The 18,911-nt window shown below is 44.4% G+C and overlaps 1 protein-coding gene across 1 annotated transcript in view; it reads right to left on the bottom strand.

Annotated features, from left to right (window-relative positions):
* The window catches only part of LCP2 (lymphocyte cytosolic protein 2), a 460,964-nt gene that overhangs the window by 392,294 nt on the left and 49,759 nt on the right, over nucleotides 1-18,911 (bottom strand). The window contains exon 4 of the mRNA XM_073620738.1: nucleotides 3,643-3,705. Coding sequence (XP_073476839.1) covers nucleotides 3,643-3,705 — 63 coding nt within the window. The remainder of the gene's footprint in view (nucleotides 1-3,642; nucleotides 3,706-18,911) is intronic.

Consider the following 18,911-nt stretch of genomic DNA (forward strand, 5'->3'; position numbering starts at 1 on the left):
TACCGGTAATTTTGCTGTTTTTTCCTGTTTTATTTAGTTAGAATGAATTAATAGGCTCACACAGTGAGAGTTCAATCGTTCTGTGATGGGAACCATGGGTGATCGGTTATTTGGCAATGAAGGGGTTAACATACAACTCTGAGAGGTTGTAAATTAGCAAGTTCGGCCGTGCGGGTCACGCCTATTGATAAAGACGGATTCACCAAAAGCATCTAGGTATACCACACGGCTTGCTACACAGGTCATCGACCCTGGTTTCTCCCCGGGAACCACCACGGACGATTACAGCTCTTCGATAGGTGGTGAGATTAACAGAACCAAATGTACCGTGCTACCATTTTATTGGATGCTTTTTCTAAATATTTGTTTCCAAGTTCAATACATTAAGGGAAGGGGGTCTTTTAGATAAATTAAAGCTTTACGGTTTTACACTATGAGGCTTCCCTCTCCCTTTTTTTGCCCGAGTATCATGAAAACTTTCAGCTGATCGTATCCTGGTGAATCAGAGGACGCAGGTGTCTGCTTTCATTTTGGCCGATCGTTTCTGAGGGTCGGACGGATCCTTTGGTCTGATGAGACCAAGATAGAGCTTTGTGGCCTTAATTCTAAGCGGTATGTGTGGAGAAAACCAGGCACTGCTCATCACCTGTCCAATACAGTCCCAACAGTGAAGCATGGTGGTGGCAGCATCATGCTGTGGGGGTGTTTTTCAGCTGCAGGGACAGGACGACTGGTTGCAATCGAGGGAAAGATGAATGCGGCCAAGTACAGGGATATCCTGGACGAAAACCTTCTCCAGAGTGCTCAGGACCTCAGACTGGGCTGAAGGTTTACCTTTCAACAAGACAATGACCCTAAGCACACAGCTAAAATAACGAAAAAGTGGCTTCACAACAACTCCGTGACTGTTCTTGAATGGCCCAGCCAGAGCCCTGATTTAAAACCAATTGAGCATCTCTGGAGAGACCTAAAAATGGCTGTCCACCAACGTTTACCATCCAACCTGACAGAACTGGAGAGGATCTGCAAGGAGGAATGGCAGAGGATCCCCAAATCCAGGTGTGAAAAACTTGTTGCATCTTTCCCAAAAAGACTCATGGCTGTATTAGTTCAAAAGGGTGCTTCTACTAAATACTAAGAAAAGGGTATGAATACTTAGGACCATGTGATATTTCAGTTTTTCTTTTTTAATAAATCTGCAAAAATGTCAACAATTCTGTGTTTTTCTGTCAATATGGGGTGCTGTGTGTACATTAATGAGGAAAAAAAAATGAACTTAAATGATTTTAGCAAATGGATGCAATATAACAAAGAGTGAAAAATTTAAGGGGGTCTGAATACTTAAAATGTTTGTAAAGTCAGGTTTTTTATCTTAATGCAGTCTATGCATTAAGATAAAAAGCCTTCTGTGTGCAGCAGCCCCCCTCAGCCCCCCTAATACTTACCTGAGCTCCAGCTCTGTCCAGCAATGTCCAGTGTCTCGGCCGTCTAAGATTGGCACCGTTGGTTCCGATGCTCCCAATCACTGTTGGCTAGCCAATCAGAGAGAGGGGGCGGGGCCAGGCCACAGCTCCGAGTCTGAATGGACACAGGGAGCTGTGACTCGGCTCGGGTGCCCCCACAGCAAGCTGCTTGCTGTGGGGGCACTGAACAGGAGGGAGGGGCCAGGAGCACAGAAGAAGCATCCAAAAAGAGGAGGATCGGGAATGCTCTGTGCAAATCCACAGGTTTAATATTATTATTTTTTATTATTTTTATAGGAAAAAAAAAAAGAGACCTTACAATCACTTAATTCAGGGGTCGGCAACCCGTTGATTGTAGTCCTGCGCCACTGACCCTTGCCTTCTAAGTTCCGGTCCTTGTCTCTCCTTCCAGCCCCCAGCCTCCTCTGCCGCTGTCATCAGTGAACAGTGGAGACCGGGAGGAAGCACAGCTCAGGATAGAGGGTGGGAGGAGCTGGCCAAATAAACTTTTTATGTTAAACCGCAGGTGATTGGTTGCTAGGACACAGGGTGGTCCTAAGCAACCAATCACCAGCTTGCTAATATGAAAACTCACTCTGCCAGGTCCAGCCCTCTGTCCAGAACTGTGCTGCCTCCCGGTCTCTTCTGTGAAAACAGGTAGGACGCTGTGCTATGGAAGGGAAGGGCAGAGGTTACTGTTAAAGGAAAAAGGGGGGGCAGAAGACACCACTGTGTGTGTGTGGGGGGGGGGGGGGGGGGGGTGATGTGAAGCGAGCAGAGGACACTGTTATAGGCAGGGTCACCCCATAGCAGTATCCTTCACTACCATTCACATCACCCCTCACCTGCTGCCCCCCCACCCCATCATTCTGAGCGCAACCTACTCCTAAACCCTGCATTCTGAGCGCAACGCACTCCTAAACCTTGCATTCTGAGTGCAACGCACTCCTGAACCCTGCATTTTGAGTGCAACGCACTCCCAATCCCTGCATTCTCAGCGTAACGCACTCCTAATCCCTGCATTCTGAGTGCAACACACTCCTGAACCATGCATTCTGAGCGCAATGCAGTCCTGAACCCTGCATTCTGAGCGCAACGTGCTCCTGATTCCTGCATTCTGAGCGCAACATGCTCCTGATTCCTGCACTTAACACACTCCTAAACCCTGCATTCTGAGCTCAATGCACTACTGATCCCCTGCATTCTAAGCGCAACGCGCTCCTGAACCCTGCATTCTGAGCATAACGTACTCCTGATCCCTGCATTCTGAGCATAACACACTCATGATACCTGCATTGGGAGCACAACACACTACTGATCCCAGCATTTTGAGCGCAACACACTCCCGAACCCTGCATTCTGACCGCAACACACTCCCAAACCCTGCATTCTGAATGCAGCCCACTCCTGATCCCTGCTTTCTGAGTGTAATGCATTGGTGAACCCTGCATTCTCTGCATATCACACTCCTAAACCTTGAACTCTCTTGTAATACTTATTTTTGTTCTGAGTAAAAATATTTATCAAAATATCATAATCATATCATATCATATCATTAATATCAAAAAAAAAAAAAAAAGAATCGGTCTCACTGTCTTTTTTTTTTGGGGGGGGGGGGCACTTCATCAGTGTTGTACAAGTACATCTCCATCTCTCGAAAGAAAAAAAAAATTTAAAGTCAGAAGCTACAAACACTGCTGACTTTTAATAAGGACACTTACCTGTCCTGGGAGCCTACGATGTCAGATCGGGTGCAGGGGCCGCCATTCCAACTAAGGGAAACCGGCGGCAGTGGAGCCTGCAGGCTTAACCGCCGGTTTCCTACTGCGCATGTGTGAGTCTCACGGCGCTTTCTGAATGGCCCCATCGTCTTCTGGGACACACAGAGGTCCCAGAAGGCAGCGGGGGAGAAGAGGACATGGCACACTGGGCCACGGTGAGGCTGGGATGGAAGTACACAAGGTACTTCATAAAAGGTAAGTAAGAAAAAAAAATATCCAAAATTGAGTGGTGGAGGAGGGGTTGTCTTTCCTTCAAGACAATGTTGTAAAAGTGGGTGGAACTCCACTTTAAGTAATGATGAAAAGTGATCTGGTCCAGTGAGAGCTGAAATGGTTAAAAAAAAATTTAAACACTTTTGCCAGTATGTATAAGCATCAAAACCTGCTATAGAGCATACCTTGGAAAAAAGCCTTTCTTTTCCTCTTTTTTGTTTATGTCCTGTTGAATTCTTATTAACATTCTAAAAAGAAGACAAAAAATACTCAGGTTAACTCTGTACTTTAATATACTTTACTTTAATTAACTATACATTATAAGCATGCGTTAGTTTGCAGAGTTTTGTCACAAAGTTTTGTCAAAGATTATAATATATTACAATTATTCATTAGCATGAACTGCTATCACATAAGTTACCCTCAGTGCCTCATCCATAAGCATTTTGCGAATTTAAATAGCATGTCTAAATATGTTACCCCGATATAGATGAGGAGGTAAGGCTGATCTGCTTCATGAATAGTTGAGGTTGTCTTTAATACCATGTCAAGGGCATACAAATTACACATTAGTATGATCAAAGGTACTGTAATTACATATTACTTACAACATTCTGGTCAGTAAGAAAATAATTTACATAAATGCTAAGCCATGCTTTATGTGAAGCACATCCCGACTCTCGCCCACAAGAGGACAGGAGAGGAATTAAAATAAGAAATATATTTTTATCAGATAGGTAAGTATCCTGGAGAAACATATCCATAACATGAATATCCAGCCAATAACAAATAAATGTAAATTATAGTTACAATTAGGATTTTAACTGGCTATCATATAAACTCCAATTTACTTTCATATGACCTCCTATTTACTTTCCATAAGCAACTCTTCTTATTTACGCTAAAATTATAGGCTGTGTTCAAGAGAACTAAAAAAAAAGGTCATATAATATAATAAATATGTATAACAGCTACAAGAAGGACCTTTATACAGTATTTGTTATTATCATGTTATTAGTTACCTGTTTGTCCTGATATACTGTATGTCTAAGTGCAATTTTTAGATTCAAACTAATGTTACTGACAATCAACATAATTATTGATCAGATGAACTTGTCCAGACAACAAAGATGTCATCAGACACATTGGAACAGTAGCATAAAACAAAAAAATGTTCTTAACCCCCCCAAGTACAGGTTTGCATATGACTGGGCACAACATATCCCCATTGCCTTTTACATTATTGCATTTCCCAATTACAAGGATGGATAGTACATACATTACATTTTATGAGATTTATCTAAACAATGACCTGCCACCTTACTAACACAAGGCACGGGACGGGCATGCATGCGCGTGCCCCCACCCGGAAATGAAGAATCACATATATATATATATACGTGATTCTGAGCAGCCGGTCCAAAGTCAGTAAATGGTTAAAAAAGCTTCAAACTCTTTTTGAAACAACCTCCTGCATTTGCCACAACCATTTTCTATAGAAGACTATTCCATATTTCACAACTCTTAAAGATCCTGGGGGGTGCATGCGCGACTTCCACGGGATCGGCTGCATGTCTGAGTAGCTCCGTTCTACTCGATCCGTTTAGCCTGCTTCCTAGAGCCAAAAATGCGCAAAACTCTTCACAACTACCTCCAACACCACCAGGATCATGCTGTGCATGCCACCAAAGAAAAAGAAAGGAAAAGGGACTGTGCAGAGGTCTCTAACAAACTATCTGCTTAGGACACAGGAGAGCTACAGCATGTCTCAAGATGGCGCCGGCAGCCCTGCCTCTCCTTCATCACAGAACTCTCAGGACGTCTCCGCTCCACTACAGGACAGTGAGTACATACCCCCCACTCACAAAAGAGGATTTAGACAAAAGCGTGGAATCTATTTATAGCAAAATAGCCACCAAGTTCCAGACAGTACAAATACTCTGACACAGGAGATTGCTCCTTTAGGGGCCCGTACTGACCGCTTGGAAACTAAACATGATGAACTCAGTATAGCTCATAAAGATCTCTCCAGAGAATATGAATCCCTCACTGCAACTGTCACGCAATTGCAATCCCAGGTCGAAGATCTCGACAATCGTAATTGCAGGAACAATCTCAGAATCAGAGGAATCTAACTCTGACCTTATCCCTGCCATACACAAGTTATTTCAGTCTCTACTACTAGACCATGGAATTGAATCCATTACTTGTGATCGCATACACAGGGCACTCCGTTCGAAACCCCCCCTGATAAACCCCCCCTGAGATATTGTTCTCTGTCTAAAAGACTTCCTTGTAAAAGAGGAGATCCTCAGGGCTGCACGCAACTCTCACACCATTACCCTGAATGGCTCCTCTATACAAATCTACCCTGACATCTCTCCAGCAACCCTGGATTGACATCACAAAATGAAGGAAGTTACTATGGTGCTAGCAAGTTCACATATTCGGAACAGATGGGGCTTCCCGTTTAAGCTCTCAGTCCCCGATAATGGTACAACCTACACAGAGACTACACTATTGGAAAGACAGGAAATCTTAGTTAAACTGGGACTTATGGAGGCAGAAGCCCTTCCTCATTAACCTTCCACCAGGGGCGGATCCAGGCACCCCCCCCCCACCCCCGAAAATATCACTGACTGCAGTCCCAACCGAGTCTCTCACTCTCCCACATCAGTATAATCAGCCGATCAGCAGCGCTGAGAGAGAGACTCTGTGTTGTGGTCATTATGCCATGCTGGACCTGGAGAAGATGGAGGGAGGAGGTGTGTGGAGCTGCGCCACTGGCTAGTGTTCCCTGCACTGGTTGCTAACGCCTGGGCCGCCTGGCGTGTAGCAACCAGTGACATAAATCACGTTGGAGGCTGGAGCTGCTGCTGAGGAGGAGGAGAACCCCAGCATTCATAACGGAGCCTTCTTCGTTCTCCGCCCCTGAGTGAGAGTGTTGGCTCCACCCACCTCCTCTCTCCATCTTCTTCACAGCACGGTGTGAACACAGGAAGAAGCAATGACTGTGTGTCACTGCCATCTGATGCTGCCGGCTGCACCTGCAGACAGTGCAATTAACGGATCCTGCTCATCTCCATTGTTCCTGCATGGGAGCTCCTCCCCCCCCACCGAAACACCAAAATATTTTATAAAAGTGAGTAAAAGAATTAATGAATGTATAAAATCACAAAATATTGTGTGCCATACTGCCATTATTTTTGAAAAACAAATGCTGCTCTTTTAGTTTTGTTCAATCTAAACCCCTTCAGTTCCGGAAAGTTTTACCCCCCCCCCCCCTTATGACGACGCCATTTTTTGCGATACTGCGTGGCGTTACTGTAACTGACTGACAATTGCATGGTCGTGCAAGGCTGTACCCAAGTAAAATTGATGTCCTTTTCTTTCCACTAATAGCACTTGCTTTTGGTGATATTTTATTTTTTGTGATATAAACAAACCGACAATTTTGAAAAAAAGCAATATTTTTAACTTTTTGCTATAAAAAAAATGTCTTCCTCAGTTTAGGCCAATATGTATTCTGCTACATATTTTTGGTTAAAAAAATCCCAATAAATGTATATTGATTGGTTTGCACAAAAGTTATCACATCCACAAAATAGGGGATAGATTTACTGCGTTTTTATAAATTTTTTTTCTAGTAATGGCGGAAATCAGTGATTTTTTTTAGCGGGACTACAACATTGTGGCGGACAGATTGGAAACCTATCTGACACTTTTGACACTTTTTGGGGACCAGTGACACTAATACAGTGATCAATGCTAACAATATGCACTGTCACTGTACTAATGACACTGGCTGGGAAGAGTTAACATCAGGGGTGATCAAAGGGTTAACTGTGACCCTAGGGGGTGCTTGCTAACTGTGTAGGGATGGACTCACTAGATGAATAGAGTGATCCATATTCCTGGTTAGCAGGAACACAAGATCACTCTGTTCATCTCTGACAGAACGGAGATCTGCCTTGTTTACATCAGTAGACCACTGTTCCATCTCTGTGAGGAGCGATTGCAGGTGGCCGTTGGACTTCACTTCCGCCGGACCTGCTGTTGGCTCCCCCTCTGGCCAATCAGCACGCGTGCTGGCTATTGCACAAAATGGCCTACAAGTACACCTTATTTTCTGGCAGTGCCCCTCCCGTGACTAGACTCTGGTTCCGCCCCTGCCTTCCACACCTAGGCCAACACCTATCTGTCGCACGCCTTCCCCGAGACGTGATAGAAGGCGTTCCAGACATGACTTGGGCCAAAACTTCAATTGAACCTCATCTTGCTGATTTCTGTCGTCATCGTCACGGATCCTACCCCCTTTTACTCACATTCCCTGGTGTTTCCTGATGTCAGCACTCCACCTAATGGCCAGTTTTGGAAGTTCCTTTAAACAGCATTCCTTAGACTGCGAACTATCTCTCACTTCCTTATACAGCATACATCCAAAACTCCCACATGATAGGATCCCTCCACCCTGGATGACATTTGGATTTACTCAGACCTCAGAACACTTATATATCTTCGCTATATACCACCTAAAATCTGACGGGCTACATGCCAACCATCCTTTTATTTTTTTATGGGTTTTTTTTAGTTCTGGGTTGGTCAAACTCTCGTCTACCAACTGGTAAGGTGTCTACTCCGGGACTTCCTCTATCCTTTCTAACTCACTCTCCTAAAGCCCCCAGCTGTGGAGACAATCTGCATTTCAGTAGGTTTTTGGATCCAGATGCTTTTCCTGATATTTTTTTCCTTTTGACATGTACACGTTATGCACTATTTTCTAACTTAGCAGGCTAGTTTGGGAGATGTCAAGGCTATGCCACCCCACTCCACTCATACCTTGACTTCCACTGGAACACCTAGAGTTAGAGGCATTTTCGCCTCTTATGTATCTGATTTCTCTGTTTCAGGTTTTTGCTATTCGCAACCTGACCTGACAATAGACCAGCTCAAAATCGTTACTCTGGCTTTCTTATTTGATGTTGTTTTGGTTATACAGTCTCAGTTTATGTTTTTTCAGTTATGGAAGCATTTCAGTCACGGTGTTAAATGTAATGATCTTGATTCTGCATATTCTATCAGGTACTGTATCCCCCGATTGAAGTTGCCCTTGTGTTGGAGAATTCTGGTGGTGCACTAATGTTACCACTATACCTCTCAGGTGAGCTTAACTGGTTTACACTACATAAATGGTAATAACGTGTATTACACATAATGTGCAGGGCTTTAATTCTCCACACAAGCGGAAGAAAGCCTTCACAAGCTATAAAAAATGGGAGCCCAGAATATACTATTGCAGGAGACTCATTTTGCCTCTACCAATCACCCTACCTTCTTTCACAGGGCCTATAAACAAGCCTTTTATACTCTATACCAATCAAAATGCAGAGGGGTGGCAATCTTACTCCATAACACATTCCCCATGGAGGTGAAACCTTCTTTAAAGACCCGGACAGCAGATTCCTTATAATTAAAGGGTTAATAGCTGGCCAGGAAATTACGATCGCAAATGTTTATGCCCCTAGTGTTGCACAGGCCTCCTTTTTTGCTACCTTCTTTAAAATCCTCGAACGGTACTCTTCAACACATATCTTTGTAAGAGGAGCTTTAAACCTTGTAGCCCACCCCCAGATAGACAGGAGCACCGCTTCTCGTATCAACGCAGCTTTCCCCAAATCACTGTCCAAAACACTACAATCTTTCCAATTATCTGAGGCATGGCGATCCCATAATATAGGTGCAAAGGACTTCACCTTTTATTCTCACCCCCATAATTCCTTTTCCAGATTAGATTACATCTTTTGCACCTCTATTATCCTGGCCAACTCCACAAACTCTGCTATCCATCTCTGCCCATGGTCTGACCACAACATGGTTTCCCTTTCTAATTCTCTAATTGGCCTGTCAGACACCCCCTAGACTTGGCGAATAAACAATTCTCTGCTGGGTGACCCTATTACTCGCCAAGAAATCTCTACTGCAATCCAAGAATACTTCTCCTTAAATGCCACTCCAGACATATCCCCTAGTACTCTATGGGTTGCTCATAAGGCGGTTCTGAGGGGCCGTCTCATTGGTATAGCCTCTAGGAAAAATAAGGAACGCTGGCAACAAATCTACACATTAACCACCGAATTAGACAAACTACATAAAATAAAAATAGGGAACCCGTCGATAGCTAATGAAAGACTGATGGCCCAGAAGAGGTTAGAATTAGATACCCTGTTATCAGCCAAAACTGAAAAGTCCCTCCGTTGGTCCAAAGCCAAATTTCTCCTACATAGCAATACCGCATCCTCCATGTTTGCCCGTAAACTCAATCAGACCTTAACCCCCCCCATCTATACAAACTCCGTAATTCATCAGGCAACATGGTTTCACACCTCAAAGAGGTCCTGGATATTTTTGAAAACTTCTACTCCAAACTACTTATCCATCCTTCCCCTTTCCCTTCCCAATCCTCTCATGACTGGCTAACCTCCCTTCCCCTACCCTCCCTATCAACCAAATGGAATCCCTCAATGCACCATTTACAGAGGAGGAATTGCTGGATTGCTGGAGGTAATTAAATCATTAAAACACTCTGTATCTCCAGGCCCAGATAGGTTTATTGCTAGTTACTACAAACACTACTCCTCCATCTTAATTCCACGCTTAATCACTATGTTCAATAAAATTCTCAAAGGAAAACATTTCCCATCTGAAATGACCCTGGCCAACACGTCCCTTCTTCCCAAACCCTTTAAAGACCACTCACTCCCACAAAACTACAGACCGATATCGGTCATTAATAATGATCTAAAAATCTTTAGCCGAGCTCTGGCTGATAGGCTGGCTGGCTGGCATTGTCGAGACTCTGACCTCTTCTGACCAATTAGGATTCATTCCAAATAGGCTAATTACTGACAATATCCGTTTGACTCTAAATGTTCTCCAGGACGCTAATCTCCACAAAAAACAAGTCCTTCTACTAAGCCTGGTCATTAATAAGGCAGGGGCACTCGTCAGGGATGCCCCTGTCGCCTTTATTGTTCGCCCTAGCCTTGGAACCCTTAGCAACTGCTATTAAACCACACCCGGATATCCGATGGCATCCTCCCACTTTAAACTCTGTATGTATGCGGATGATGTTATGCTTTTTTTGACCCAACCCCAAATATCCCTACCCAATTTATTCACCGTATTATCTAAATTTGCCTCCGTCTCTGGACTTACTGTAAATGTGACAAGATCTACTGCACTTCCCATTAATCTACCCCCTGCTCATTGTGAGACACTCCGGAGTTCCTTTCCATTTCAATGGTCAACTGACAAAATCCCCTATCTTGGCATCCATATCACACCACAATGGACTTCCATCTTCGCAGCGAACTATCCAGCATGTGTGTCCTGACTTTGAGGCTTGCTTAAAATCTGGAGCTCCTACCGCATCTTGTTTTTGGGGAGAGTCACGGTGGTCAAAATGTCCCTGTTGCCAAAACTCCTATATCTACCTTCCCTATCAACATCCCCAAACCATATTATGGTCACCCACCAATTCTATACACAATATTACATCCCTCAATTCCATAGTGACTCACTCTCCCATCCTCTGGAAACGATATAAATATAAACTTGGCCTGATTTCATCAGCACTCCCAGGCTCGTCCTTTTTAGGGGAACCCTTATTTGCCACAGCATTTGAACGTCCGGATAGTTTCTCATGGTAAATATCTGACTCCCTTGTCACATTAGCTGATCTCCAACTTGGTGATACAATCGCCACGTTTGATCTCCTCCGCACGCAAAAACAAATCCCACTTAGAGAACACTATCAGTTTATACAAATAAGACACTTTCATATTTCCCACTTTTTTACTACCCCATCCTCCCCTCCTACCTCCCCCAGAGGCCAGGGCCTTATATCGGTTCTCTAAAAAACAGTGCTGGACTCAGGTTTCTCGGGTGAACCTCCATATAAAAATAAATGGGAAACTGATTGCGATGCACAGTTCTCCCCAGAGGACTGGAACACAATGGTGGATAACTTATTGATGGGCCACGTAGAAAGCCCACAGACATATTTGCTACCACCAGACTGACCTCCACTCTAGAGTACCGGACCTTGCATGAGCAATGCCTTCAGGTAGTCCTCCCACCTATGTCTTTATATCTCTGTCTAGTTTGAATAACTATGGATCAGTATTTTCTAACAATTGTCCTGTATGCTTCGGAATTGCTGTTCTTTGTTTTGGTTATCATAGATGTCCTCTTGACATACTTGATTGTATAATCTTTATGCCTTAATAAAAAAATGTTTGTAAACAAAAAAAGAAAAGGATCCTTTTTGAAGGTTTTTGTTAGTTGCATAATTGTGTCTTTCTCTGCAACCTTAAACAGAACAGACATTTCTACAGTATTTGTCACTTGCTAACTTCTTCTTTTTATGGATTATTTACAGTGGGCTGGCCTAATCAAATACAAAAACCAACCAAGACTAACCTAGCTAGCCAGCAGCCCTCAATTTTATCATTGAATGAAAAAGTTTGATATACAGCATCAGAGCTTTTATTTAGGAATAACTAGTATCACAAATGTAGTAGTAGTTTGTAATCCAAGTTCCACTCTGAAGATCAGACTCTGTCCACCACCGCTTCCTCTATCCTTGCCTCATTTTCGCAATCGCATGCAGTACACGACAATCATGGGTTTAAATCAGATGGTGAGAAGGCAACATATTGCCTCCTCCCCACCTGTCAAACACACTTTTTAGAGGAGCAGCAGTGCCTACTGCACTTGTGAATGAACCCTTAGTTGGATTCGGCAGCAGTTCACTTAGGCTCATTCACACATAATGTTTGGGGGGAGGGCTTGGGGGTGGTAAAACCCTGTGGTTGAGTTGCAGTTTTACCACCCCCAAGCCCTACCCCCTTTAGCTGCTGAGGCAGCAGTCAAAGGTGTACACATGCCGCAGTAGGAATTAGACCCCCTGTTGCTTTCAGTGGGTGCTACGGCTTGCCAATCACAACCTATTAAAGTAAATGGGGCCACACTACAAGTGCCCCGCAACTGCATGCTCCATCGCCGCTTCCTCTATCCTTGACTCATTTTCACAATCGCATGCAGTGCACGGCAATCATGGGTTTAAATCAGGTGGTGAGAAGGCAACATATTGCCTCCTCCCTACCTGTCAAACACACTTTTTAGAGGAGCAGCAGTGCCTACTGCACTTGTGAATGAACCCTTAGTTGCATTCAGCAGCAGTTCACTTAGGCTCGTTCACACATAATGTTTGGGGGGGGGGACTTGGGGGTGGTAAAACCCTGTGGTTGAGTCGCAGTTTTACCGCCTCCAAGCCCTACCCCCTTTAGCTGCTGAGGCAGCAGTCAAAGGTTTACACATGCTGCAGTAGGAATTAGACCCCCTGTTGCTTTCGGTGGGTGCTACAGCTTGCCAATCACAACCTATTAAAGTAAATTGGGCCACTCTGCAAGAGCCCCGCAACTGCATGCTTGTGTGGAGTCCAAGGGGTTAAAGCAAGTGGTGAGAAAGCAACACAAGGCTGCCTGCTTTAACCCCTTGTACTGCACAAGGTTGCAGGGCACTTGCAAAGCAGCCTCGGTCACTTGAATGGGTCATGCTTGGCAGGTGCTACACCCACCAACCATGACAAGGTGTATAACTCATGCTGCGGCTATGACATGTGTACACCCCTGGCCACTGCAGCTAAAGGGGGTGCGGTTGGGGCGAGGGTGGTAAAAACACATCTTAACTGTGGGAATTTTTCCGCCCCCCCCCAAACTACAAATGTAGATGAACCTTTACTGTTCTCAGCTCTCTATAAGGCTGCTTTTACACTTATGTGCTGCGGTTCATCTGCACGGCGGGTGCAGAGCAGCGCATGCAAGACTTTCCTGGGTTAGCTGTGCTTTGTCATAGACTTCTATTATATCCTACAAGTGTGGTGCACTTTCTGAAATGCACCAAAACTCCTGCATTCAGGCGTTTTGGTGCATTTTCAGAAAGTGCACCAAACCTGCAGGTTATAAGTGAAGTCTATGGCTAAGCTCAGCAAAACCCGCAGGAAAGCTGCAGGTACAGTGGACTGCACCCCCCGGTGTGGGTAAACTGCCCAGTGTATTGCTTCACACTGACTTGAAGATCTCTTCTTTCCTGCTTCTGGCACTACTTTGGAGACCGCTAGCAGGTATAAGAGATGGAATGCAGTTGGTATTTCTCCGCATGGGACAGAAACCAGGACTACAGAGAAGGCATCGGCTTATGTGGCTCTTGCTCCCTACTACAGCTCCAACCTTACAAGTAGTCCCTCTGCATTGCACTTTGTTTCATGCTCTTGGATGGTGGGTCAGCAACGCGATCTACCAGTCACCTGGCTGCGATATACTGGTAGATCACAATCTACAGGTTGCTGACCCCCGGTCTAGTATGTATTTTTGGGGGACTCCAAGCATTGTTGCTCTAGAATGTGACAGTCTCTCTCTCTCTCTCTCTCTCTCTCTCTCTCTCTCTCTCTCTCTCTCTCTCTCTCTCTCTCTCTCTCTCTCTCGACAAGGTAAGCAAGAGCAGACCACTTCTGTGGTCACTGTTTTTAGATTGCATTACAACTACTTTATATATGTCTTTTTTTGTCTGTTTTTAAAAAATGATGTATATTGCACTGTGTAGGAATTACATTTATATACACATATATAAATGCTATGTGTGTCACTTTTGAATATGCTGTGAACAAGGACTGCGTGCCGAAATGCCACTGCGTGTTCTTTTTATCATGGTCATAAGACAACAATAAAACATCAAGAAGAGCAGAGGCATGGCAAGGCTTCTTGGGTAAGTTGGGGGTGAGTAGAACACATGTTGGGAGAGAGCACATGTTGCAGAGACAACAGTGGATTCCTGCTGAGAGAATAGACTGTAAGTGCTGCAGCTTCCCCTCACTGAGACATACATAGAAACTGTTAATGATTTCATGTTTGGAAAATACCTTATGTTGGATGGTTCACTGAATGTTATTTCTTCAATAAACAGACTTTCAAATACAATGCTGTGTGGATTACTGTCTATGTGTCTATATGATACATTTCCCCATTAGGGATTTCATTTGCTATTCACAAGCCCCAATTGAGTGGAGGCACTAGCGCTTGTTAGAGATCCTGTCCTGATCACAAAGATTATAAAAACTCTGCTCCTAAATATTATATTTACCATCCCAGTAGCCGCAGAGAGTGAAAAGAATACCGCTACATTTGAAAGTAAAAGTGAATGAAAAGAATAGCGGGCATTAAAAATTGACCATGTCACTGTTATCAACAGAAGCTGTGAGGCAGTAGGCCCTGGAAGAGGGACTTGCCACCAAAAAGGACATTTGCTATTTCGTATGTACCTATCACTGTGAGCGCCCATAGACTGCAGAAGGCGCTACAAGCAAATGAAACCTTGCAGTCTGCCGCTCTTGTGGATAAAAGAGAGGAAGATGAGAGTTATGAACTGTATACCCATTATCTCTGTCTCAGTTAGGTGGATTTAAATCCAGTTAAAGGGCTCTTTTGCATATATCCAAAAGGGGCTGAAGTAATTGGTTGTGTTGTAGTATTTCCAGTAATCGCACCTCCGGAAAGGCGGAAGTTACCTGCCTGTAAAGTGCGAACCATTGAATACAACTGCTTCATCAGGAGTAACTGTAATGTTGACTGCTACAGCCGCTAAGCAGGAAACAAATATTGAGCATTTGCTGCTAAAAGTCACTGAAGTCATTGCTCAGAATTTACATGCTGATTCTTATCGCAAATTAAAGTCTTTTTCAGGCATGCAACCTGTCCCTGCTGGTGGAGAAAGCTTTGAGGTGTGGAAAGATTCTGTACAACAAGTGATAGAAGAATGGACTTGCTCGGAGGAAAAGAAAAAACAGCGCATCATGGAAAGTTTAAGACCACCAGCATCCATTATCTTTAGAGCTTACAAGGACACTCATGTGAGTACCAGTGCTCAAGAATATACTGTGGTTTTGACAGATGCTTATGGATTGTACCGTGACCCTGATCAGATGCTTGCTGATTTTAAACAGACAAAGCATTAAGAGGGAGAGGATGTTTCTGTGTTTGAGGCTAGACCAGTGTAGACCAGATGTCCCCAACCTTCTAGATGTCTGCCTGACCATACTCGTACTCCGCCCACCCCTTAACGTTACCTATAATTAACAAGACCAAACATGGAATGGAGTACAAATGGCCACAGCAGCCCTTTTGTTAACAAAATATTAATTTAACATAGATGATAAAACATTCTTTATCACATAAACATCCGAAAACAAAAACTATCTGTCACTCAGCCTGTTGGTCTTTGATGGCACCCCAGAATTATAATATGTTCCAATTCTACACTGCGGGACCTTTTTACCATGATAGGCCTCCAGCCGCACCACACCAGCTCGGAGACAACACACTACCCACTGTGCAACCATTACAATATTCCACCTAAACCGTGTTAACTGGAATATACCGGAGGGGCACATACCACCGATGAGTCCCCAACACTTCCATCTTGTAGGTTTCTCTTACCACCATCAAAGACCAACAACCGCCACCACACGCCAGGGTAAAACCTTAACCTTGAGAGCCCCTCTACACCCGCAAAGCACACTGAATCCCGTCCTGCAGTCTAATAGGGCGTACACACGGTCGGACTTTGTTCGGACATTCCGACAACAAAATCCTAGGATTTTTTCCGACGGATGTTGGCTCAAACTTGTTTTGCCTACACACGGTCGCACAAAGTTGTCGGAATTTCCGATCGCCAACCACGCGGTCACGTACACCACGTACGACGAGACTAGAAAAGGCCGGTTCAGAACCAAGCGCGGCACCCTTTGGGCTCCTTTTACTAATCTCGTGTTAGTAAAAGTTTGGTGAGAGACGATTCGCGCTTTTTCAGACTCATGGCTTTCAGATCGTTTTCTGCCGTTCAGGTTGTGCTTGTGGGTTTGTATCTGCTCTTCAGTGCGTGCAGTCAGTTCGTATCAGAATTTTCTGTGTGATCTTGCCTGCTCGTTGCTGTTTTTCAGGTCGCTCTTCACAGACCTTGCTGTTCTTCAGTGCGTTCTGTTACTTCGTTCTGAGCAGCCGACCGTTTTCTAGCCATGTTTCGTATGCGTACTCCTCGTAGAGTTCGTGCTGTGCGGGGGCTTGGTGTTGGGGTCCTGACCTTGACACAAGTCCAGTCCATGAACAGGGTGGGGAGGAGTTCATGGACCAAGAATTGGTTGCTTCAGCGTGACCAGTTCTCTCATATGCCTTTCCTCCGTGAGATCCGTGAGAATAATCCTGATGATTTCAGGAACTTTCTCAGGATGACGGACCCCGTATTTCACCGTTTGTTGGCTTCGCTGACCCCCACTATCAGCAGGCAGGATACCTGCATGAGGCAAGCCATCACTCCGGAGCAGAGGTTGGTCGCTACCTTGCGGTATTTGGCAACAGGGAGAAGTCTGCAGGACTTGAAGTTCTCGACAGGCATCTCCCCCCAGGCTCTGGGTATCATCATCCCAGAGACCTGTTCTGCCATCATACAGGTCCTGCAGAAGGAGTATATGAAGGTAAGATTTTTATCCTTTTATATCACATTTTATTGTCTTTAATGTTTGATAATATATTGTATTTCTTTCCTCGTTCCCTAATTACCATGCTTGTAATATGCTGTGAATGTCCCCTTTGTCCTCATGCATGTTGGATTTTTATGTAATTATTATTTTAGGTCCTTCATACATATTTGCCCTTCAAAAACCTCCCCAGCATGGTGTCTCCTGGCCCTATATTCACCTCATGTAGTCACTTAACAATGTATTTTATCAGCTCCATAGTAGTGCTTTACCCCAAACACCCCCTAAAATGTTTGGTAATGTTATTTTTTATTTAAATTCAGGCAGAGTGCCAGAGGCTTTTTTTTGTGGTGTCCCCAAATAATTTTTAGTAACCCTCCCTCCCCCAACTGCTAAGTCAGCTGATCCCAATTCTCTATCTATCCTCAATCATCTATCTGCTGACTTTGCCAAACCCATACACACTATACCCACCTCTTTACTGGTCAGATTTATGGCTGAATTACCCAAAGCATGTAGTGCAAGGGCCTGCCTGTATACTTTACAATGGTACTGTTTAAAGTTTTTGTATCCTATTATTATCTTGATAGGTAATAGCAGAATGTCCAAATGTCCTCAAATGTGTACAATGTGTATTTATATCTTTGTATTATGACACTCCTTACCTGTCCAGTGGGCTGCCAATAGTGTAACTAAGGAGGGGCTGTTCCAAGTAATACCCATTATTTAGGCATTCATCTCTCAATGAAGTGAAGAGGGTTACCTCTCCAAGATTTCCACACACCCCATAATGTTAGAAATGGCCCATGAGAGGGGGGGGGGGGGATATGATAGGTGTACCTTATACTTTGGCCTTGTTAAATTCCCCTTAATAAATGCTATCTGGAGGTTGCCCCATAATGTTTGTGTCTAATCTGCTTGCCATGTTTCAGATGTTTCAGAGTAAAAATAGTAATGTTTATTGTTTTTTCCTCAACAGTTTCCTTCCACGCCACAGGAATGGCAGACTGTGGCCTCCCACTTTGCCCAGCGGTGGGACTTTCCTAACTGCGGAGGGGCAATTGATGGGAAACACGTCCATATCGTCCCACCACCCAACTCGGGGTCGTACTATTATAATTACAAGGGGTTTAATAGTATAGTGATGTTGGCGGTGGTGTCGGCTAATTACGACTTCTTGTATGTGGACGTGGGGAAGAATGGCCGGATGTCCGATGGTGGAGTCATCGCCCAGACGGAGTTCTACAGGCGTCTCCAGAATAGCAGCTTGGACTTGCCAGCTCCAGAGGACAATGTTGAAGGACTCCCATTTGTGTTCGTTGCTGATGAAGCATTAGCGCTGGGGGACCACCTGATGCGGCCATTCCCGATGAGGACCCTCACCCTGGAACAGAGGGTTTTTAATTACTGGCTGGCCAGAGCCGAAGAGTGGTGGAGAACACATTTGGAATCCTGGCCAGCCGGTTCCGCCTATTTCTGACACCTATCCATATGGCGGAGTATAAACTGAACCATATAATACTTGCGTGCTGTGTTCTCCATAACTTTTTACGGAAACATTCGGCCAACTATGCTGGCTCAGTTGGGCCTGAGGCCGGAATCCTACATCAAACCACACTGATGGCACTTGAAAGTGGCCGTCCTGGCTTGCCCTCCCTGAGTGCCCGTGATGTCCGGTTACGCTACCTGGAGTTCTTTGCGGGTAGGGGGGCTATCAATATGCCAGACAATATGTGAAGCCTTTTTAAAATAAAAAAAAAAAAGAAAATCTTTGTGGACATTTACTGCTTGTGTTTGTTTTAGCTGACCCTGACAGAAATGTTTTGAGTGCAGAAAATGTCGTGATTGGGTAACCTTATACAA

This window comes from Aquarana catesbeiana, linkage group LG03 (genome assembly GCF_042186555.1).
Source record: "Aquarana catesbeiana isolate 2022-GZ linkage group LG03, ASM4218655v1, whole genome shotgun sequence".
NCBI lineage: Eukaryota > Metazoa > Chordata > Amphibia > Anura > Ranidae > Aquarana > Aquarana catesbeiana.